Source organism: Salmo salar, chromosome 13 (genome assembly GCF_965601325.2).
Source record: "Salmo salar chromosome 13, fSalSal1, whole genome shotgun sequence".
Lineage (NCBI taxonomy): Eukaryota > Metazoa > Chordata > Actinopteri > Salmoniformes > Salmonidae > Salmo > Salmo salar.
Window position 1 is genome coordinate 56,336,242 of NC_138303.1, and position 23,322 is coordinate 56,359,563.

General features: G+C 42.0%; 2 protein-coding genes across 2 annotated transcripts in view; one reads left to right on the forward strand and one right to left on the reverse strand.

Moving 5' to 3' along the window:
• The window catches only part of LOC106567423 (cyclin-J-like), a 31,793-nt gene extending 14,563 nt beyond the window's left edge, over positions 1-17,230 (forward strand). The window contains exons 4-6 of the mRNA XM_014136657.3: positions 10,886-11,185; positions 11,908-12,067; positions 12,744-17,230. Coding sequence (XP_013992132.1) covers positions 10,886-11,185; positions 11,908-12,067; positions 12,744-13,230 — 947 coding nt within the window. The 3' untranslated portion in view covers positions 13,231-17,230. The remainder of the gene's footprint in view (positions 1-10,885; positions 11,186-11,907; positions 12,068-12,743) is intronic.
• Positions 17,231-18,531: 1,301 nt separating this feature from the next.
• Positions 18,532-20,311, reverse strand: LOC106567475 (gastrotropin). Its single transcript, XM_014136746.3, has 4 exons — positions 20,142-20,311; positions 19,701-19,876; positions 18,761-18,850; positions 18,532-18,653 (listed from the first exon to the last, which is right to left on the reverse strand). Exons 1-4 carry the CDS (start codon positions 20,206-20,208, stop codon positions 18,603-18,605), a joined length of 384 nt encoding a protein of 127 aa, XP_013992221.1. The 5' UTR covers positions 20,209-20,311; the 3' UTR covers positions 18,532-18,602.
• Between the last annotated feature and the right edge of the window lie 3,011 nt (positions 20,312-23,322).

Genomic DNA, 23,322 nt, shown 5'->3' on the forward strand with positions numbered 1-23,322 from the left:
AGGTTTGTAGGCCTCCTTGCTCGCACAGGGTTTTTCAGTTCTGCCCACAAATCTTCTATAGGATTGAGGTCAGGGCTTTGTGATGGCCACTCTAATACCTTGACTTTGTTCTACTTAAGCCATTTTGCCACAACTTTGGAAGTATGCTTGGGGTCATTCTCCATTTGGAAGACCCATTTGCGACCAAGCTTTAACTTCCTGACTGATGTCTTGAGATGTTGCTTCAATATATCCACTTAAATTTTCCTACCTCATGATGCCATCTATTTTGTGAAGTGCACCAGTCCCTCCTGCAGCAAAGCACCCCCACAACATGATGCTGCCACCTCCGTGCTTCACGGTTGGGATGGTGTTCTTCGGCTTGCAAGCCTCCCCTTTTTTCCTCCAAACATAACGATGGTCATTATGGCCAAACAGTTCTATTTTTGTTTCATCAGACCAGAGGACATTTCTCCAAAAGGTACAATCTTTGTCCCCATGTGCAGTTGCAAACCGTAGTCTGGCTTTTTATGGCGGTTTTGGAGCAGTGGCTACTTCCTTGCTGAGCGGCCTTTCAGGTTATGTCGATATGGGACTCGTTTTACTGTGGATATAGATACTTTTGTACCTGTTTCCTCCAGCATCACAAGGTCCTTTACTGTTTTTCTTTGATTTACAATTTCCGCACCAAAGTACGTTCATCTCTAGGAGACAGAACGCGTCTCCTTCCTGAGCGGTATGACAGCTGCGTGGTCCCATAGTGTTTATACTTGCATACTATTGTTTGTACAGATGTACGTGGTACCTTCAGGCGTTTGGAAATTGCTCCCAAGGATGAACCAGACTTGTGGAGGTCTCCACATTTTTTTCTGAGGTAGGTAGGCCTTGAAAAACATCCACAGGTACACCTCCAATTGACTCAAATTTTGTCAATTAGCCTATCAGAAGCTTCTAAAAGCCATGACATAATTTTCTGGATTTTTCCAAGCTGTTTAAAGGCACAGTCAACTTAGTGTATGTAAACTTCTGACCCACTGGAATTGTGATACAGTGAAATAATTTGTCTGTAAATAATTGTTGGAAAAATGACTTGTCATTTACAAAGTAGATGTCCTAACCGACTTGCCCAAACTATAGTTTGTTAACAAGAAATTTGTTGAGTGGTTGAAAAATGAGTTTTAATGCCTCCAACCTAAGTGTATGTAAACTTCCGACTTCAAATGTAGCCCTTGGTTCACTCCAGACTTGACAAAACATCCAGTGGCGTACTGCATTAGCATCGAATATCCCCCGCGATATGCAACTTTTCAGGGAAGTTAGGAGCCAATATACACAGTCAGTTAGGAAAGCAAAGGCTAGCTTTTTCAAACAGAGATTTGCATCCTGTAGCACATTTTCCAAAAGGTTTTGGGACACTAAAGTCAATGGAGAATAACAGCACCTCCTCCCAGCTGCCCACTGCACTGAGGCTAGGAAACACTGTCGCCACCAATAGACTGTTAGCTCACCTTCCAGACTCACATTAAGCATCTCCAACCCAAAATTAAAACTAGAATCTGCTTCCTATTTCGCAACAAAGCCTCCTTCACTCATGCTGCCAAACATACCCTCGTAAAACAGACTATCCTACCGATCCTTGACTTCGGCGATGTCATTTACAAAATAGCCTCCAACACTCTACTCAGCACTCTACTCAGCAAATCACAGTGCCGTCCGTTTTGTCACCAAAGACCCATATACTACTCACAACTGCGACCTGTATGCTCTCGTTGGCTGGCCCTCACTTCATTTTCGTCGCCAAACCCACTGGCTCCAGGTCATCTATAAGTCTTTGCTAGGTAAAGCCCCGCCTTATCTCAGCTCACTGGTCACCATAGCAACACTCTGCCATGGCACGCGCTCCAGCAGGTATATTTTACTGGTCATCCCCAAAGCCAGCTCCTTCTTTGGCCGCCTTTCCTTCCAGTTCTCTGCTGCCAATGACAGGAACGAATTGCAAAAATCACTGAAGCTGGAGACTCATATCTCCCTCTCTAACTTTAACCGTCAGCTGTCAGAGCAGCTTACCGATCACTGCACCTGTACACAGCCCATCTGTAAATAGCCCACCCAACTACCTCATCCCTATATTGTTATTTATTTTTGCTCTTTTGCACCCCAGTATCTCTACTTGCACATCATCATCTGCACATCTATCACTCCAGTGTTTATGCTAAATTGTAATTTTTTTGCCTCTATGGCCTATTTATTGCCTTACCTCCCTAATCTTACTACATTTGCACACACTGTATATAGACTTTTCTATTGTGTTAGTGACGGACATTTGTTTATCCCATGTGTAACTCTGTTGTTTTTGTCGCACTGCTTTGCTTTATTTAGGCCAGGTCACAGTTGCAAATGAGAACTTGTTCTCAACTGGCCTACCTGGTTAAATAAAGGTGAAATGAAATAAATAACAAGTTTAGCATCCCCGGTGGCTCTGCAAGCGCGGAGAGGATATTCTCCGCTGCTGGCCTGCTCTCCAGACACCATCACATGAGCCTGAATTCATTTCTAAAAATGAATTCAAAGGCACCGTAGACGGAGTTTAGTAAGGCATTTTTCATTAATCACAGCCTATATACACAATTTATAGACTAATGATATAATACAACAAAATGTTGTTTAAATGCTGAGCGCTTAATGTCCCTGACTTCCTACCAGCCTAGTGTGTCACACTCGCAAATGCTTCACAATATATTTCTTTGTAGGCTATAGCCTTGAAATAATGTAAATAATGTAGCCTAAATAATTCATTTCCGTTCCTTCTTAGTCTCCCTCTCTGGCTCCTGACCTATTTAGAGTGTTTATATGCTGTTTAATGTGACGTGTAGCCTATTTTAAATGATGAGCGCTTCTTACATTCACCTTCTCATGTTTATTAAAATGATTTTCATTCATATTGTTTGGTTTGAATATTTAAAAACCAAATGGTAGGTCCAGGTAGTTACAAAAATAGATGGTTGTTTGTTAAATTGTGATTTTTAATGAATGGAGCGTCAATATTTCCTCCTGTGAGCGTGGAGCGGTTGAATAGGATGTGGAGCGCCGGCCCACCGCTTGATGAGCAGGATTTCCAAACGCTCAACTGCTCACATAATCTAACGGGGATATTATTCCATCTAATGAGATTGGATTTAATTGATTTGAGCGTTCTGTTAAAGTTTGTGCCAATGTTTTTTTTTCTAAGGGAGGAAATATATCTATCTACTCAAGTATTTAAAATGGGAACAATTGGGATTTCATAAGTAGAGATGGAGTCCTCACTCAGGGTCTTGAAGCAGTAGGGCTGATTTGGTTAGATTCATTTTATAACTTGAGATGAAGCTGAATTTTTCTATGATCATCAATGTGTTTTAGATGTAGTAAAATATTGTCTGCATATAATGAGATGAAGTGATCGGTCGATCTCTTCCCCCAAATTAACCTTTGTGAATGGCTCTGTTAATCATTTCGAGCAATTCCAAATGTTTAAATAGGAGGAATACCAAACCCCATCCCATTTTATTTATGCTAACCAATGCTCTTTTGAGTTCATTGAGAGAGATTTGTGCTCCCAGCGAGGTGGCTTCTGTTGAGAGACGAAGTTCTTAGTCTGGTTTGATGTTGATTTACTATCAGAGGTGTACAGTTCTTTATAGAAGCAGGAGAATCTGATTAATTTGGGTTCTGATAGTAACTCCCCTCTTTCAGATGTAATATTTGCTAAATCAGCTAATTGATCATTACTGTGTAGCTTGTTGGCCAGTAAACGACAAAGACGATTACCATGGAAGTCTAACTCGATGGTCAGAAAATTCTGCTCTCTGTCTTATAAATAAATTAACTTCTGTCTTGACTTTGGAAAGAATAATAGCTACCTGGTCTGAAAAGTGTTTGTTGAAAACAATCTAATGCAGTGAACAACATTTCCAATTCTGACATCTTCTTTAATTGTGATTTATTCCACCCAGATGAAAATGCAGTTGCATTATTTTTAATCAAACCTTTGGTGCCATCCCATAGAATCCGGGGGTCATCGACTGAATTTTTATTGATCATTATGAATTAATTTAGTTTAAATTTCAAATTGATCACAGAATGTATGATTTTGTAGTAATGAAACGTCGAAACACCATATGTCGAATTTCTATTTTCTTGATTAAGGAAAGTAGAGTTGTAGATAATAGTATGAAATCGATTCAGGAGAATGTTTTCTGCTTGTTTGAGTAGAAAGTGTACTCTATTGCTTTCGGATTATGTGCTTGCCAGGCATCAATGAGTTTGTAATCAGAGAGTAGGTTATATGCTGGAGAGCCTTGGTTGCGTGTGGCTTGTTGGTCTTATTAGATTTGTCTTGCATGTCCAAAATGGCATTCATGTCTGTCTCAAAAAAACGATGGAATTCAGTTCATTTTAACAATATGCTGTTCAGTGAATCAAAAAAGCGTACATATTAATAAAGGAAATTTCCCTTCCATTATGGATACATTTAAGGAAAGTGATTCTGCCTTCTTGGTCTTCGCCTTCACCCAAGTTAGTGGTTTTGAGTCTCTCTTGTATCATTATGAGTTCACCTTTTTAGTTTTGTTTGGGGCTGATGAAAAATAAGCCACTTTTTGTTCACATGGTTCTATGTGCCTCCTTATAGAGCAGGTGTGTTTCATGGAGCATTGCTACATCAATATGGTTTCTTGCTAGGATATCAAGACAGGTGGAATGTTTGATAGGACAATTTATGCTTTTCAAATTCCAAGAGAGAATAGCTAGCATTGCCAATGTTTTTCAGAAAGGAATGTTTCAGAAAGTATTCACACCCCTTGACCTTTTCCACATTTTGTTGTGTTACAGCCTGAATAATAATAATAATAATAATAATAATAATAATAATAATAATAATAAAAAATGAAAATCTGAAATGTCTACAGTCAATAAGGTTCAACCCCTTTGTTATGGGAAGCCTAAATAAATGAATGAGTGAAAATGTGCTTAACAAGTCACATAATAAATTCTATTGACTCACTCTGTGTTCAATAATAGTGTTTAACATGATTTTTGAATGACTACCTCATCCCTGTACCCCACACATACAGATAATTGTAAGGTCCCTCAGTTGAGCAGTGAATTTTAAACAGATTCAACCAAAAAGACCAGGGAGGTTTTCCAATGCCTCGCAAATAAGGCACCTATTGGTAGAAGGGTAAAAATATAAAAATGCAGACATTGAAAATCCCTTTGAGCATGGTGACGTTATTAATTACGTTTTGGGTGGTTTATCAATAAACACAGTAACTACAAAGATACAAGTGTTCTTCCTAACTCAGTTGCCGGAGAGGATGGAAACCGCTCAGGGATTTCACCATGAGGCCAATGGTGACTTTTTAAAACAGTTACAGAGTTTAATGGTTGTGATAACTGAGGATGGATCAACGACATTGTAGTAACTCCACAATACTAACCTAATTGACAGAGTGGAGAGAAGGAAGCCTGTACAGAATAAAAATGTTCCAAACCCTGTTTGCAAAAAGGCACGGAAGTAATACTGCAAAGAAATTAACTTTATGTCCTGAAAACAAAGTGTTATGTTTGTGGCAAATGCAACACATCACTGAGTACCACTCTTTATATTTTCAAGCATTGTGGTGGGTGCATCATGTTATGGGTATGCTTTTCATCAGCAAGGACTAGGGAGGTTTTTTGGGGGGGATAAAAATAAATGGAATAGAGCTGAGCACTGCCTAAATCTTAGAGGAAAACCTGGTTCAGTCTGCTTTCCAACAGACACTGGGAGACAAATTCACCTTTCAGCAGGACAATAACCTTAAACACAAGGCCAAATATACACTGGAGTTGCTAAACAAGATGACATTGAATGTTTCTGAGTGGCCGAGTTACAGTTTTGACTTAAATCAATCTTAAATTTATGGCAAGACTTGAAAATGGCTGTCTAGTAATGATCAACAACCAACTTGACAGAGCTTGAAGAATATATATTTTTTATTGGGAGCTTTGCACAATCCAGGTGTGCAAAGCTCCCAGAAAGACTCACAGCTGCAATCACTGCCAAATGAGATTCTAACATGTGTAGACTCAATGGTGTGAATACTTATGTAAATGAAATATTTCTGTATATAATTTGCAATAGATGTCTAAAAACATATGTTCACTTTGTCATTATGGGGTATTGTGTGTAGTGAGGAAGAAAAAATAGAAGATTTAATCCATTATGAATTGAGGCTGCAACACAACAAAAATGTGGAATAAGTCAAGGGGTATGAATACTTTCTGAAGGTACTGATAAGCCCATTGATGTGTAACAAAAAGCAGGACCCACAGGGAAACTCATCCATTGGTCGTTCCCTACCCAGAAGACCCTACTTGTAAACCATTCCCCCCCCCCCCCCCCCCCCCCTCCCTAGCTCCCAGACCCCTCCCTGGTTCCCCCGCCCTGTACTGTCATTACAGAGTTGCAGCATAATGGCGAATGGCAGCCTTACACATTGAGTCTCTAAGCAGCATATTTTTTAGGTCTCAAGGTATTCAAAAATAAATCAAGTAAAACACAGGGGGTCGGTTGAAATACTCCGTAAGGTTCCTGATATTTAGTTTAGCGAGACAGAAATCCCCTTGAGGTTTGTTGATGTTCTGAAGGAATTAATATGCCCACAGATCATTTTCAAAATGATGTGTACATTGGGGATTTGTGACAACTCTGCAATTTAGGATTTATTGAAATGTTACACAAGTCCCAGTTTGAGATGTTCCAAATGTTAGAGCGTTAGAAAGACCCCTCTTGTAAAAAAGACAAATAAAGAAAGGACGTACTGTTGGGCCTTTTCAGTGAATGTTTCTGGGTTGAAATATTTGCATTACAATGGAGTGTTTAATGACTAAATAAGGAAAAGTGGGGCAATTTATTTTACCCCTTTTTGAAAACACACACACACACACACACACACCCTCCACTGATCTGAGGAGGGGGCCGCCTCTGCCTGAGTGCCCAGGACTGATCTCCAGAGGTCAGGGGCCAGGGGTTCTGCATTGTTGGAGCATCTGGCTCCAGGGGGAGATGCATGAGGATTTAGCTGTGACCAGTTTCACACCCAGTGAAAGGGAAATGTTATATATATATATATATATATATATATATAACATTTTTAATCAAGTAAGTTGACTGAGAACATATTCTCATTTACAGCAACGACCTGGGGAATAGTGGCAAGGGAGAGGGGGATGAATGAGACAATTGTAAACTGGGGATGATTAGGTGGCCATGATGGTATGAGGGCCAGATTGGGAATTTAGCCAGGACATCCGTTTAACATCCCATCCAAAAGACGGCGCCCTACACAGGGCAATGTCCCCAATCACTGCCTTGGAGCATTGGGATATTTATTTTAGACCAGAGAAAAGGGTGCCTCCTACTGGTCCTCCAACACCATTTCCAGCAGCATCTGGTCTCCATCCAGGGACCAACCAGGACCAACCCTGCTTAGCTTCAGAAGCAAACCAGCAGTGGGATGCAGGGTGGTATGCTGCTGAAGTAGAGTCCTCAGTTGTTAATTACATATTTTTTTGCATCATGATTCCTGTAATAAAGGTGTCTTTCCTGACGCTTTACCTGACTTTTTCTTTTGCTAGGCCGGGCTGATGTAATGAGCGTGCCTTTTACTCTCTCCCCCCTTGTGTCCCCCTCATGTATAATATTTCAAAATGCAATTGCGGGGAAAAAACTACTTTGGAAGCAACTCGTTTTCCATATTAAAGAGAAGAGGTCTCAGCTTAGGTATAATTTGTATTTCTCAATTATTATTTTTATTGAGTTCAAAGCACACTGTTTTACAATGAAGGTATATGATATGGCTTTGAAATACGGAGTGCGCGAAATTGCGCATTAGCCATCGCAAGTGCCCAGGCCTGATCTCCAGAGGTCAGGAGCCAGGGGTCCTGCATTGTTGGAGCATCTGACTCCAGAGGGAGATGCTTGAGGATTTAGCTGTGACCAGTTTCACACCAAGTGAAGGGGGGAGTAGAATCATCAGTTGTTAATTGCATCTCTTTAAGGATAATTTGTCGCTAGACCATATAGGAATGTCTTGTTTGCACATATACAAAATGTACAAATCGTTTTAAAAAAGAAATAAATAAATATTTCACCTTTTATTTAACCAGGTAGGCCAGTTGAGGACAAGTTCGCATTTACAACTGCAACCTGGCCAAGATAAAGCAAAGCATTGCGACCAACAACAACAAGACAGAGTTGCACATAAACAAACGTACAGTCAATAAGACAAAAGAAAAATCTATGTACAGTGTGTGCAAATGTAGGGAGGTAAGGCAATAAATAGGTCTAGAGGCGAAATAATTACAATTGAACATTTACACTGGCGTGATAGATGTACAGATGATGATATGCGAGTAGAGATACTGGGGTGCAAAAGAGCAAGAGGATAAATATGTGGATGAGGTAGTTGGGTGTGCTATTTACAGATTGGCTGTGTACAGGTACAGTGATCGATAAGCTGCTCTGACAGCTGATGCTTAAATTTAGAGGGAGATATAAGACTCCAGCTAAAGTGATTTTTGCAATTCGTTCCAGTCATTGGCAGCAGAGAACTGGAAGGAAAGGCAGCCAAAGGAAGTGTTGGCTTTGGGGGTGACCAGTCAAATATACCTGTGCATGCTATGGGTGGGTGTTGCTATGGTGACCAGTGAGCCGAGATAAGGCGGGGCTTTACCTAGCAAAGACTTATAGTTGACCTGGAGCCAGTGGGTTTGGCGACTAATATGTAGCGAGGGCCAGCCAACGAGAGCATACAGGTCGCAGTAGTGGGTGGTATATGGGGCTTTGGTGACAAAATGGATGGCACTGTGATAGACTACATCCAGTTTGCTGAGTAGAGTGTTGGAGGCTATTTTGTAAATGACATCACCGAAGTCAAGGATTGGTAGGATAGTCCGTTTTACGAGGGTATGTTTGGCAGCATGAGTGAAGGAGGCTTTGTTGCGAAATAGGAAGCCGATTCTAGATTTAATTTTGGATTGGAGATGCTTAATGTGAGTCGGGAAGGAGAGTTTACAGTCTAACCAGACACCTAGGTATTTGTAGTTGTCCACATATTCTAAGTCAACCGTCCAGAGTAGTGATGCTAGTCAGGCAGGCGGGTGCAGGCAACAATCGGTTGAAGAGCATGCATTTCGTTTTATTAGCATTTAAAAGCAGTTGGAGGCCACCGAAGGAGTGTTGTATGGCATTGAAGCTCGTTTGGAGGTTTGTTAACAGTGTCCAAAGAAGGTCCAGATGTATACAGAATGGTGTCGTCTGCGTAGAGGTGTTTCAGAGAATCACCAGCAGCAAGAGCGACATCATTGATATATATACAGAGAAAAGAGTCGGCCCGAGAATTGAACCCTGTGGCACCCCCATAGAGACTGCCAGAGGTTCCGGACAACAGGCCCTCCGATTTAACATACTGAACTCTATCTGAGAAGTAGTTGGTGAACCAGGCGAGGCAGTCATTTGAGAAACTAAGGCTATTGAGTCTGCGGATAAGAATGTGGTGATTGACAGAGTCGAAAGCCTTGGCCAGGTCGATGAAGACGGCTGCACAGTACTGTCTTTTATCGATGGCGCTTATGATATCGTTTTGGACCTTGAGCGTGGCTGAGGTGCACCCATGACCAGCTCAGAAACCAGATTGCATAGTGGAGATGGTACGGTGGGATTCGAAATGGTCGGTGATCTGTTTGTTAACTTGGCTTTCGAAGATTTTAGAAAGGCAGGGCAGGATGGATATAGGTCTATAACAGTTTGGGTCTAGAGTGTCTCCCCCTTTGAAGAGGGGGATGACCGCGGCAGCTTTCCAATCTTTGGTGATCTCAGACGATACGAAAGAGAGGTTTAACAGGCTAGTAATAGGGGTTGCAACAATTTCGGTGGATAATTTTAGAAAGAGAGGGTCCAGATTGTCTAGCCCAGCTGATTTGTAGGAATCCAGATTTTGCAGCTCTTTCTTCACCGAAATCCAGCTGTCTGGATTTCGGTGAAGGAGAAGCGGGGGGGGCTTGGGCAAGTTGCTGCAGGGGGTCCTGAGCTGTTGGCCGGGGTAGGGGTAGCCAGGTGGAAAGCATGGCCTGCCGTAGAAAAATGCTTATTGAAATGATCGATTATCATAGATTTATCGGTGGAGACAGTGTTTCCTAGCCTCAGTGCAGTGGGCAGCTGGGAGGAGGTGCTCTTATTCTCCATGGACTTTAGTGTCTCAACTCTTTGGAATTAGTGCTACAGGATGCACATTTCTGTTTGAAAAAGCTAGTCTTAGCTTTCATAACTGACTGAGTATATTGGTTACTGACTTCCCTGAAAAGTTGCATATCGCGGGAGCTATTCGATGCTAATGCAGAACGCCACAGGATGTTTTTGTGCTGGTCAAGGGTAGTCAAGTCTGGAGTGAACCATGGCTATATCTGTTCTTAGTTCTTAATTTTTTGAATGGGGCATGCTTATTTTGTTTGCGAATAGAATGTGTGTTATTTAAGCAATAAGGCTCAAGGGGGATGTGGTATATGTCCAATATACCACGGCTAAGGGCTGTTCTTATGTACGACGCAACGCAGAGTGCCTGGATACAGCCCTTAGCCGGTGTATGTTGACAATATACCGCAAATCCCGGAGGTGCCTTATTGCTATTGTAAACTGGTTACCAATGTAGTTAGAGCAGTAAAAATACCCATGGTATACGGTCTGATTATACTACGGCTTTCAGCCAATCAACATTCAGGCCTCGAAAAACCCAGTTTATATCTATAAGCACTCTTAACAAACAAAATCACACCATCTACAAAATGTGTTCAATTTTCACTCACCGTAACATCATCTCCCCTCCAGGTAAGTTTGAAGAGAAGGAGGACTGTGTCCCAAAGCTGGAGCAGCTAAACTCTCTGGGCTTCATGTGCAGCCTGAACCTGTCACTGAGCAGGAAGGACCTGGTAAAGATGGAGCTGCTCCTCTTAGAGACGTTTGGCTGGAACCTGTGTATGCCCACACCAGCACACTTCATAGACTACTACCTCCATGCGGCTGTACAGGAGGGAGAACTGCACAACGGCTGGCCCCTCTCCTCCCTCAATAAGACCAAAGCCTTCATGGACAAGTATACACACTACTTCCTGGAAGTCTCACTGCAAGGTGAGGATGAGATTGGGAGTAGGGCTGTGGCAGTCATGACATTTTGTCAGCTGGTTATTGTCATGCAAAAGACTGCCGGTCTCACGGTTATTGACCGTTAATTAACAAACACGTTTAGCATTGTATAATGGCACAATCATTATTTTAATTCTGTTTTTTTGTTCGGGCTTGGGCTCATGTATAGGCCTATGCATAAGCTTTAATATGCAAGTGGCTCGGAGCATCAGCGTAGCCTAGTGGTTAGAGTGTTGGACTAGTAACCGAAAGGTTGCAAGTTGAAATCCCTGAGCTGTCGTTCTGCCCCTGAACAAGGCAGTTAACCCACTGTTCCTAGGCCGTCATTGAAAATAAGAATTTGTTCTTAACTGACTTGCCTAGTTAAATAAAGGTAAAATAAATAAATAAAAAATATACATCTGGGTGTTTGAATGAATCATCACCTTAGAAAGCGCTGTCCATTTCATTGTGTTAGGCTTTGAAACAACATCCACATCGACCATGTTTTTCCACTCAGTTTCAACCTGTTGTTGAACTTCATTCTTCAAATTGATCATCACAATACGGTCACTGCAACAGCCCTGATTAGGAGTGCCCAAGAATGGAAGTCCATAAAGTGACTGCAGTGGGTGGTCTAATGGGCAAGACAATTGCTCTCTCTGGTGGGGCCATTCGTTATTGAGTAAATGAGTGAGACTGATGATCTCTGTGTTTGTGTGTCTCAGACCATGCCTTCCTGGGCTTCCGACCATCCCAGGTGGCAGCAGCCTGCATTGCGGCGTCCCGCATCTGTCTCCAGATCACCCCAAGCTGGACCACCGTTCTCCACCTGCTCACCGGATACTCCTGGGAACCCCTCACCCCGTGCATCGAGCTCATGCTGCTGTAAGACTCCACTACTGCTTTACATAATGTGCTGTACACACACATTAATCTGGTCATTAGTCGGATTCCGACTCATCTGTTTTGAGTTTACACTTCATCAGGTAGTGAAAAAGCACCAATTGAATTAGGGCTATGTATAATATTTGTGCACATAAAGAGGAAGGCCAATTCATCTCTATTAAACAAAACAATCTGAAAGTTCTGGAGCCCTATTTTGACATGCTATATGTCATCTATTGTGAATGACTTTATAATGACTTTATATGATGATAACTCAAATATATTCTGTTGTGTGACGCTGCTCAAACTTTTTGTTGTTGGGTGCCACCAAATCATGAGCTTGTGCCACCAACTGCAGAAGTTGGGAAAATGTTAGTCTGGAGGCCTGAACAGACAAAACATTTTGCTACGGAATCTGACTAATGAATACACCCCATGTTTACTGACATCTGCTTACACTTAGTTTATCCTCTGCCATTTCTAAACTGTGTAGTTGTATGCTTCCCATGTATGCACTTTTCCTCCATTTTAATGCAATTTGAGGCTTGAGGTTCTACAGCTTTTTCATATTGTCAATACCATTGACCCTTAGTTATTACTAAGTATGTATGTTGATGTTTATGTCCATCAGCTAAACGTCATTAAGTAATGATTTTCACTGTTTTTCTCCCTCTAGTGCCCATGACAACGATGTGAAACAAGCCAACAAATCCAAGTCCAACTCTCCGTCTGTCCAGAGTCCTCTCCAACCCCAGGCCCTTCCCTCAACCTCCACAGTCTCTGTCTCCACCATGAAACAACCCTTGTCTACCTCTCAGCAGCTGCTCTTCCAGACAGGTGGATACCAGCAGCAGCTCACCCAGCACTCTACTCCCATTTCCCAGCTGCACATGCTAGGTGAGTCCCAGACTCTGGGCCCTGTCGGGTCTCGCGACTACCTCCAGGCCCACCAGAGAGGGCTCCTCTCAGGGTCGGTTTCTCAGGGAGTCTTCCCCTCCTACCCCAGCTTAGCCTCAGGGCTGCGCTCCTCCCTGCCCCTGCAGGGACCCATCTCCATGCAAGTGGCTCTTGCTGCAGAGCCCCGTCACTGCCTCCCCCTTTCATACGGGGGAGGCTACCTGGGCTCCCATCACACCTACACAGCAGGCTGCTTCGACAGGTGACGCCAGGAGAGGGAGGACAAACAGAACCTGGGGCAGTCAGTGTCCTCCTCCATCCATTCTGACCTCATCCACTGGGGACAAAGGAAACCAAAACAAAGAAGCAATGTCAATGCAGATGTTGCTGAGGTCATAGTATTGACCTAACAAAAGCCCTACCTATTTGAAATGAGAGACTATTTGTGATGAGCTGATTACATACAGTACATACTGTTCCCTTCACGTGACTGCTTGCTCTATACTGAGACTGAGAGGCTGGTTTAGCCACTGTGATTCTGCTATCAACTGTGTTTGTGTGGAGCCCCTGCTTCCAAATCAGTTCTCTCAATGTGGGACTGCTGTTTTTTTATACTATTATCTTTCAATGCTGCTGCTTTAAACAAAATTATGACTTTATGATCAGTGGAAAGTGGTCTGTCCTTGGTATTATTTACATGAACTATACCATTTCAGGGGTTGAAGTATTACTTTAAAGAATATGTATTTAAACAGCTGTGTAAATGAATTCCTTTTTTGATGTTGTGTTTTTAATTTCTACTGGGTAAAAACAGTGTGTATTGTAATGTAGGAGATGCCTTGCTAGGATTTCTGGTCCATCTTTGGCCTTGGCTGGTGTAGAGTAGTCTCAATCTTGTTTTGCCTTTCTGGTGCCCCTGGAAGCAGATGGAGCCATGGTTCCCAGGGGAACAGCCACATCCATCCTCTCAGCACATCAAACCACAGGGGAAGAAGTGATGCTTTACTAGCTAGTCCCCAGGGGGGCAAAGCCACGCTTTCTGCTCAGTTAATGTAAATTCTCCTGACTGGTACCATTTCATCTGTATGTCTGACTGAAACCCAGGAAAGTCACACAACCCTCACTGGCACAGCTACTGTTGCTGTCCTTGTCACAAGGACCTTGAGCAGTTAATGACACCATGATCACGTTCGGAAGGCTTTCTGCACAGGATAGCTTGTAGTTCAGTACCGCTGACATTCTCATCTGGTTATACTACTACTGATGTCCTACCTCACTCTCCAGGGGAGTTGCAATTTGTGTAGTTTTACTGTAATTTACTGTACCTGTAAAATGGACCATGCTTGATCAGATGGAAAGAGTGTCACCAAACATATATCCTATAAAATTAGCAACAGTATAGTTGAACTTTAATGCTGGAATCCTTAAGGATGAAACTGCCACGTCTGTTTTGTGAAATTACAACAAAGTTACTGCAAACAACCCCCCCCCCCCCCCACCGACACCATTGCACGCGCGATAAAACAGCAGCATAAAGTGCATTCGGAAAGTATTCACACCCCTTGACTTTGTCCACATTTTGTTACGTTGTGGTCTTATTCTAAAATGTATTGAAAAGAAATCGATTTACACACAATACCCCATAATGACAAAGCAAAACCAAAATCAAATAAAAAGCTGAAATACTTTATTTGCACAAGTATTCGTACCCTTTCCTATGAGACTCGAAATTGAGCTCAGGTGCATCCTGTTTCCATTGATCATCCTTGATGTTTCTACAACTTGATTGGACATGATTTGGTAAGGCACACATCTGGCACACATCTGGCACACATCTTTGCCATGCAAATGAACTGAATCCCCAAAAAACATTTCAATTTCCAACATTGCCTTTCAGCCCTGCCACAAAAGGACCAGCTGACATGTCAGTGATTCTCTCGTTAACACAGGTGTGAGTGTTGACGAGGACAAGGCTGGAGATCACTCTGTCATGCTGATTGAGTTCGAATAACAGACTGGAAGGTTCAAAAGGAGGGTGGTGCCTGGGATCATTGTTCTTCCTCTGTCAATCATGGTTACCTGCAAGGAAACACGTGCCGTCATCATTGCTTTGCACAAAAAGGGCTTCACAGGCAAGGATATTGCTGCCAGTAAGATTGCACCTAAATCAACCGTTTATCAGATCATCAAGAACTTCAAGGAGAGCGGTTCAATTGTTGTGAAGAAGGCTTCAGGGCACCCAAGAAAGTCCAGCAAGCGCCAGGACCGTCTCCCAAAGTTGATTCAGCTGCGGGATCGGGGCACTACCAGTAGAGAGCTTGCTCAGGAATGGCAGCAGGCAGGTGTGAGTGCATCTGCACACACAGTGAGGCGAAGACTTTTGGAGGATGGCCTGGTGTCAAGAAGGGCAGCAAAGAAGCCACTTCTCTCCAGGAAAAACATCAGGGACAGACTGATATTCTGCAAAAGGTACAGGGATTGGACTGCTGAGGACGGGGGTAAAGTCATTTTCTCTGAATCCCCTTTCCGATTGTTTGGGGCACCCGGAAAAACGCTTGTCCGGAGAAGACAAGGTGAGCGCTACCAACAGCCCTGTGTCATGCCAACAGTAAAGCATCCTGAGACCATTCATGTGTGGGGTTGCTTCTCAGCCAAGGGAGTGGGCTCACTCAGAATTTTGCAGAAGAACACAGCCATGAATAAAGAATGGTACCAACACATCCTCCGAGAGCAACTTCTCCCAACCATCCATGAACAGTTTGGTGACGAACAATGCCTTTTCCAGCATGATGGAGCACCTTGCCATAAGGCAAAAGTGATAACTAAGTGGCTTGGGGAACAAAACATCGATATTTTGGGTCCATGGCCAGGAAACTCCCCAGACCTTAATCCCATTAAGAACTTGTGGTCAATCTTCAAGAGGAGGGTGGACAAACAAAAACCCACAAATTCTGACAAACTCCAAGCATTTATTATGCAAGAATGGGCTGCCATCAGTCAGGATGTGGCCCAGAAGTTAATTGACAGCATGCCAGGGCAGATTGCAGAGGTCTTGAAAAAGAAGGGTCAACACTGCAAATATTGACTCTGCATCAACTTCATGTAATTGTCAATAAAAGCCTTTGACACGTATGAAATGCTTGTAATTATACTTCAGTATTCCATAGTAACATCTGACAAAAATATCTAAAGACACTGAAGCAGCAAACTTTGTGAATATTAATATTTGTGTCATTCTCAAAACTTTTGGCCACGACTGTATGACTCGGGCTTATATGGAATGTGAGCTTGATGTCTGTCATGAGTCATGATGCTGCCTTGACGTCTAAATCCAGGCTGGCCAGACATGCTGTTATCGATGGCCAAGTACATGTGGGTCCAGTACCCGGAATAGCTCAGGTTTGATGGAGTAATTAAATATTTTCCACTGATCACATCCTAACCACGATGTCTGTCTGCTTCCCCTACTGCTGACAGATGGCATGAAGAGGCCATGGCCCTATAGTCTACTGGGTCTCCGATAACAAAACCATCCTCTTGCTTACCTTAACTTTTACCTACCTCAATATGTAGTGATACCTATGTTTATTATTTGCAACTTTTTTCATTATATCAAATGTATGTACATTTAGTTGACTTTATATTTGATGTACATTTTTTTTCTTCCCCCGAACTTTTTTTTCTTCCCCCCTCACAGTATCTGCACATGTGCACGGGTTTGCTTCACACTGTTACAGCGTGGTAGCTACGGGACCAAAACAGCAGAGAAGTTGAGCCTTGCGCTTCAATGCTCTTAGTAGTTGCGGAAATGTATCCACTATGCTGTTTACGTCATATCACTGACTCTACCTGTAACTTTTTTTTGTTTTATGTTGGAATATATGAAGAGCTCAATCCACCATCAAAGACCAATCTAACTTGTGTGATATGTAGGCTAATGATTGGTCACTTTAGTTAAGACTACTTTCAATCACACCGCCATCTTATTGTGTTGTTTTAAAGCACACTTTCTTTTTTTTGCAAATGCTTTGTAGGTCTTGTGTTAACTGCTTGGAAAGGCAGTGGATTTCTTTACCTGAATGAAAATGTTGCACATTGCAACCACCTAGAAGCATCAACTCTTGAAATCCAAATGGACCAACTATATCTACCCTGATGGATCAATAACAGCTATGTACATTTGTGCAGGAGAAGCACATATTGGGGAAGGGGAATCAGTGTTAACTATGTCAAATGAGTTGCAAATAAAACAGTTTACAAAAGCCAGACTGACATTATCGTTTCTCCACCCTTTGTTTTTCATGTTTGTAGAGAATATCCTGTAGATGAGTATGGCAAGCCTTTGAAGTCGATTAGCATACCCCAGGGGGAATAGTTTAATATGAATGTCTCAATTCATTGCACATGAAAAGCTATTCAACGGGGGAAGAGGAGCTCCACTCTCTACCACTAACCCCCTCCCCAGCCTCCCCTGATGCTCCCTTCCTCTACAGACCTCAGGACAATGGAGGAGATCCCTATCCCTCATTTCTACCCTCCCTTTGCCACTAAACAAATAGTTAAGAAACTGGAGACTATTGATACTGTAGGCCTTACAAAGTGTAAAGAAACTGTAAATAATCATTGCAAATGAAAAATGTAAAACATTTTAGTCTCTCCAAAATACAAGCCACGGCTGAGAGACAAAATAAGGAAGTACAAGCAATGCGTAGTAAAAAAGATAACATTTGCCTTTAGAAAACTAACACTCACACTTGACCCCCCTCCTTTTCTTTTTCAGAAATTGACATCTTAATTTTCAGAGGATTTCTGAGATGTAACATCCTTTGTGTCCTGTGTTCATTCACTTCACAGATCATAAAGTTGTGCAACATTTGTCATTAGTGAAAAACTGGGAGAGGAAAATATATTTATAATCCAAGTTGATTACCAATGATAGGAAAGGGAGGTTATAGTAGCCCCTCCTTATTTGGACGGATTGGTAGGGGGTACTGAAGGCAGTCGTGGGAAGTGGGGACTCTGGCGTAGGCAAGGGGGGGGTTGGGTAATGGATCATTCTCGCTAGCTTTGTTTACAAAGCAGAGAGGGGAGGGGCTGGCTGGTTACACAGAGAGGGGTGCACTCATTCACCCCGAGACATCCCCCTCATCTGTCTATTGTTTTGTAACTATCCCAGAGAGCTTAATTGCTCTTAACTCAGTATGCATGCACATCCTAAGAGAGTGTGGCACAAACCTGTTGTTTCCTTGTTAATGTTTAATACTAAAACCTAACAATGTACATCTATCATGGTGGAAATGGAAAATCCAACTGGTTTCTAGATTCTATTCTACACACTGCTTAATATTGATGTTATAGGGTATGAATCTTTCTAGCAAACTCTTGAAAACTATTCTTTCAACCTTTTATTAAAGTTGCTACTGAATTGTATTGTGTTTAAAGATAGATTGCCCCCCCCAATGGTTGTCCCATAATAAATGTAGTGACATTTGTCAAGAGGTTTTACTTTACCATTATGTGGCAAATGTCATCAAGCATAGGAGAGACACAAAGACCAAGGCAGCAGGTTGGCTAAGCAGTCTTTATTTACTCATTATTCTGTTCGTTCTTTTTTGCTAATAGCACGGTCACAATGTGTTTAGATCTTCTTGCTGGTTCTTTTCAGCATGACTGAGCCTGCGATTGAGGTCTAAACAGGGGAAAAAATACATAAAACATTACTTGAACTGCCTAAATGTCTTTTTTCTTCTCCCCTCTAATATACACCATCTTCTGCAAAGTGCCACTTTTACTTACCTCAATCAGCTTTCCTCCGCTGATTTCAGATGTGTGGCGGTAGTTGGGGAATTTCGTGCTCAGCTTGCCCCCCTCCATTGTAACTGTGGCCTGAAATGGATGGACACAAATGCTATTTATTCATACTATAATTTGTTAAACCAACAATCTGTTCATTTCATCTAGATTACAATACATGCATCTGAGTTCCCCTATTTTAAATTTTAGTTGAACCTATATTTAACCAGGTAGGCAAGTTGAGAACAAGTTCTCATTTACAATTGCGACCTGGCCCAAGATAAAGCAAAGCAGTTTGACACATACAACAACACAGAGTTACACATGGAGTAAAACAAACATGCAGTCAATAATACTGTAGAAAAATAAGTCTATATACAATGTGAGCAAATGAGGTGAGATAAGCGAGGTAAAGGCAAAAAAGGCCATGGTGGCAAAGTAAATACAATATAGCAAGTAAAACACTGGAATGGTAGATTTGCAGTGGAAGAAAGTGCAAAGTAGAAATAGAAATAATGGGGTGCAAAGGAGCAAAATAAATACAGTAGGGGAAGAGGTAGTTGTTTGGGCTAAATTATAGATGGGCTATGTACAGGTGCAGTGATCTGTGAGCTGCTCTGACAGCTGGTGCTTAAAGCTAGTGAGGGAGATAAGTGTTTCCAGTTTCAGAGATTTTTGTAGTTCGTTCCAGTCATTGGCAGCAGAGAAATGGAAGGAGAGACGGCCAAAGGAGGAATTGGCTGATTGGCTGAGATGCAGTGCCTTAGACCACTGCGCCACTCGGGTGCCCCCTAGACAATTTTTTACTATAGTGACTATATGAGACTTTTGTCTGAAATACTATATTACAGAAGCTTACACAACAGACACCAGGATAAAAAAAAGAAGGAATTCCTGATCTAAACTGACTGAAAGTTGTATGACACATCATAGAGATTCTTACCTTGAACTTTTTTCCTCCGATAGTCTCCATGTCACATTCCTGGTCAATGACAAACTTGTTGCTGATGGTCTTGTTTGTGGGATAGAGCTGGGACCATGAGAACTCATTGCCGTTCTGCACCACCTCAGTAATGAGCTTGTAGTCACGACCCTTCTCAATGATATCATCAGGGATGCCTTGGATTACAAGAGAATATGTAGTTAGACTAGGGGTAATGAGGCAATTTTTAATCATATTCTCATGTCTGAGCACAGTTTGAGCACCATAGTTTTTCTATAGTAATACTGCTAATCCCCATTGAATGTGCAGTGATGTGAATACATCCATTTCAATATATTGCATAAACCAATTGAATTCAAGATGTCAAGACAAAGACTAAGGCTTTCATAGGTTTACTATTACTTTATACAGGTGGTTATTAAACTTGAATAAATGTCTTACCAAGGAGCTTGCAGAATTCATCGTATCCTTCCTGGGACTCAGTTTCCCACTTTCCAGCGAAGGCCATGGTGTACAGAAAGCAAGGGAGAGGTAAAGGAGAGGGAGAAGCAGTTCCAAGACCAGCAGGGAAGAATCAGGTACTGAGTGACAACCTGTCCCTCTTTAAATAGACACGGCAACCATCTCCACCCTTCTTTCATTACAATGGGTACATCACTACGCCATAAACGTTTATGGTGCCATCGGGTATTATGGCGAGTCAGAGAGTTGTGACAATGGGGTCACTCACCTTTTGCACATAATCTACTACTGTATATGGGGGAAAAAACACCTGATTATTAACAGTATTTCAATACTACATCAATGGCAACATAGAGGTCCAAAATGCCTTCAGAACAGAGGACATGATTGGACCATACAACCCCTCCTTTAATGTGTTAGTCAACAGTGAATTACATGGTGAGTTTACAGTCTGCCTCAGTCTGGGACCTAAGGCTGCCATACATGACACAGGTTCTGAATCAACAACAGCTTCTCCTTGTCTGTTTAGTTATCCATTAGGAGTGTTGTCATGATCTCTATGACAGCTACAGAACATTACTCTACATTTTCCACCCTTGACCAAAGATCCTATGATGAGACCAGACATAGAACTTGGCAGCACACAATATCAGCTCATGGAGGACAGTAAGCTCGTTACACCACCGCCAAAACACCAGGGATAATTGTCAGGTCTGTTCGAGCACATCGGAAACACACATACACACAACTAGCCTCTGAGACCTTTCCAAAAAATGCACGCCCACAAATTCAGTGTTCCACTTGTACATCAAACTTCCTACGACTCCTATTTTTAGATGCTACTCAGTGCAAGTCTCAGCACTTGCCAAAAACTATGCAGAAATACACACAACACATTTTTATATCAGTGCGTTTTGAAATTCAAAAGGCGTTGGTGAGGAAGCAACACATGCAGGTCAATACCCTTAAAGCCATAAGGGTAAAACCCCACTGCTCGTCCAAGAACCTCTACTAAAGAGTATGCCTTTTCAAAATGCAAGCCACATGTCTGAATACATCTCACACTTTCGCATTTCTTGTAGCTCCAAATCTCGATGTGATTAACTATGAAATTACACTGTGTGTACAAAACATTATGAACACCTGTTCTTTCCATGACAGACTGACCAGGTGATTGCTATGATCCCTTATTGATGTCACTTGTTAAATCCACTTCAATCAGTGTAGAAGAAGGGAAGGATATAGGTTAAATAAGGATTGAGACAATTGAGATATGGATTGTGTACGTGTGCCATTCAGAGGTTGAATGGGAAAGACAAAATATTGAAGTGCCTTTGAACATGGTATGGTAGTAGGTACCAGGCACACTGGTTTGTGTCAAGAACTGCAACGCTGATGGGTTTTTCACAGTCAACAGTTTCCACGTGTATCAAGAATGGTCCACCACCCAAAGGACATCCAGCCAACTTGACACAAATCTGGGAAGCATTGGAGTCAACGTGGGTGCAACTCAATAGCGTCCAACTAAATATTAGGAAGGTGTTCTTAATGTTTTGTACACTCAGTGTATTTTCAGCTAAATTATACAATCCAGTGGATGAGCTATGCAGTGCTTATGGCATGGGCAGAAAGTCACAGTAAATATTGTAGACATGCTTGATGAGATGGTGCCATACTTGAATAACTTAAAGTTGAAGTTGGAAGTTTACATACATCTTAGCCAAATACATTTAAACTCAGTTTTTCGCAATTCCTGACATTTAATCATAGTAAAGATTTGCTGTCTTAGGTCAGCTAGGATCACCACTTTATTTTAAGAATGTGAAATGTCATAATAATAGTAGAGATAATTATTTATTTCAGCCATCACATTCCCAGTGGGTCAGAAGTTTACATACACTCAATTAGTATTTGCTAGCATTGCCTTTAAATTGTTTAACTTGAGTCAAACATTTTGTGTAGCCTTTCACAAGCTTCCCATAACAAGTTGGGTGAAGTTTGGCCCATTCCTCCTGACAGAGATGGTGTAACTGAGTCAGGTTTGTAGGCCTCCTTGCTCGCACACACTTTTTCAGTTCTGCCCACAAATGTTCGATAGGATTGAGGTCAGGGCTTTGTGATGGCCACTCCAATACCTTGACTTTGTTGTCCTGAAGCCGTTTTGCCACAACTTTGGAAGTATGCTTGGGGTCATTGTCCATTTGGAAGACCCATTTGCGACCAAGCTTTAACTTCCTGACTGATGTCTTGAGATGTTGCTTCAATATATCCACTTAAATTTTCCTACCTCTCATGATGCCATCTATTTTGTGAAGTGCACCAGTCCCTCCTGCAGCAAAGCACCCCCACAACATGATGCTGCCACCCCCGTGCTTCACGGTTGGGATGGTGTTCTTCGGCTTGCAAGCAGCCCCCTTTTTCCTCCAAACATAACGATGGTCATTATGGCCAAACAGTTCTATTTTTGTTTCAACAGACCAGAGGACATTTCTCCAAAAAGTATGATCTTTGTCCCCATGTGCAGTTGCAAACCGTAGTCTGGCTTTTTACGGCGGTTTTGGAGCGGTGGCTTCTTCCTTGATGAGCAGCCTTTCAGGTTATGTCGACATAGGACTCATTTTACTGTGGATATAGATACTTTTGTACCCGTTTCCTCCAGCATCTTCACAAGGTCCTTTGCTGTTGTTCTGGGATTGATTTGCACTTTTTGCACCAAAGTACATTCATCTCTAGGAGACAGAACGCCTCTTCTTCTTGAGCGGTATGACGGCTGCGTGGTCCCATGGTGTTTATACTTGCATACTATTGTTTGTACAGATTAACATGGTACCTTCAGGCATTTGGAAATTGCTCCCAAGGATGAACCAGACTTGTGGAGGTCTACAGTTTTTTTTCTGAGGTCTTGGCTGATTTCTTTTGATTTTCCCATGATGTCAAGCAAAGAGGCACTGAGTTTGAAGGTAGGCCTTGAAATACATCCACAGGTACACCTCCAATTGACTCAAATGATGTCAATTAGCCTATCAGAAGCTTCTAAAGCCATGACATAATTTTATGGAATTTTCCAAGCTGTTTAAAGGCACAGTCAACTTAGTGTATGTAAACTTTTGTCCCACTGGAATTGTGATACAGTAAATTAAACGAAATAATCTGTCTAAAC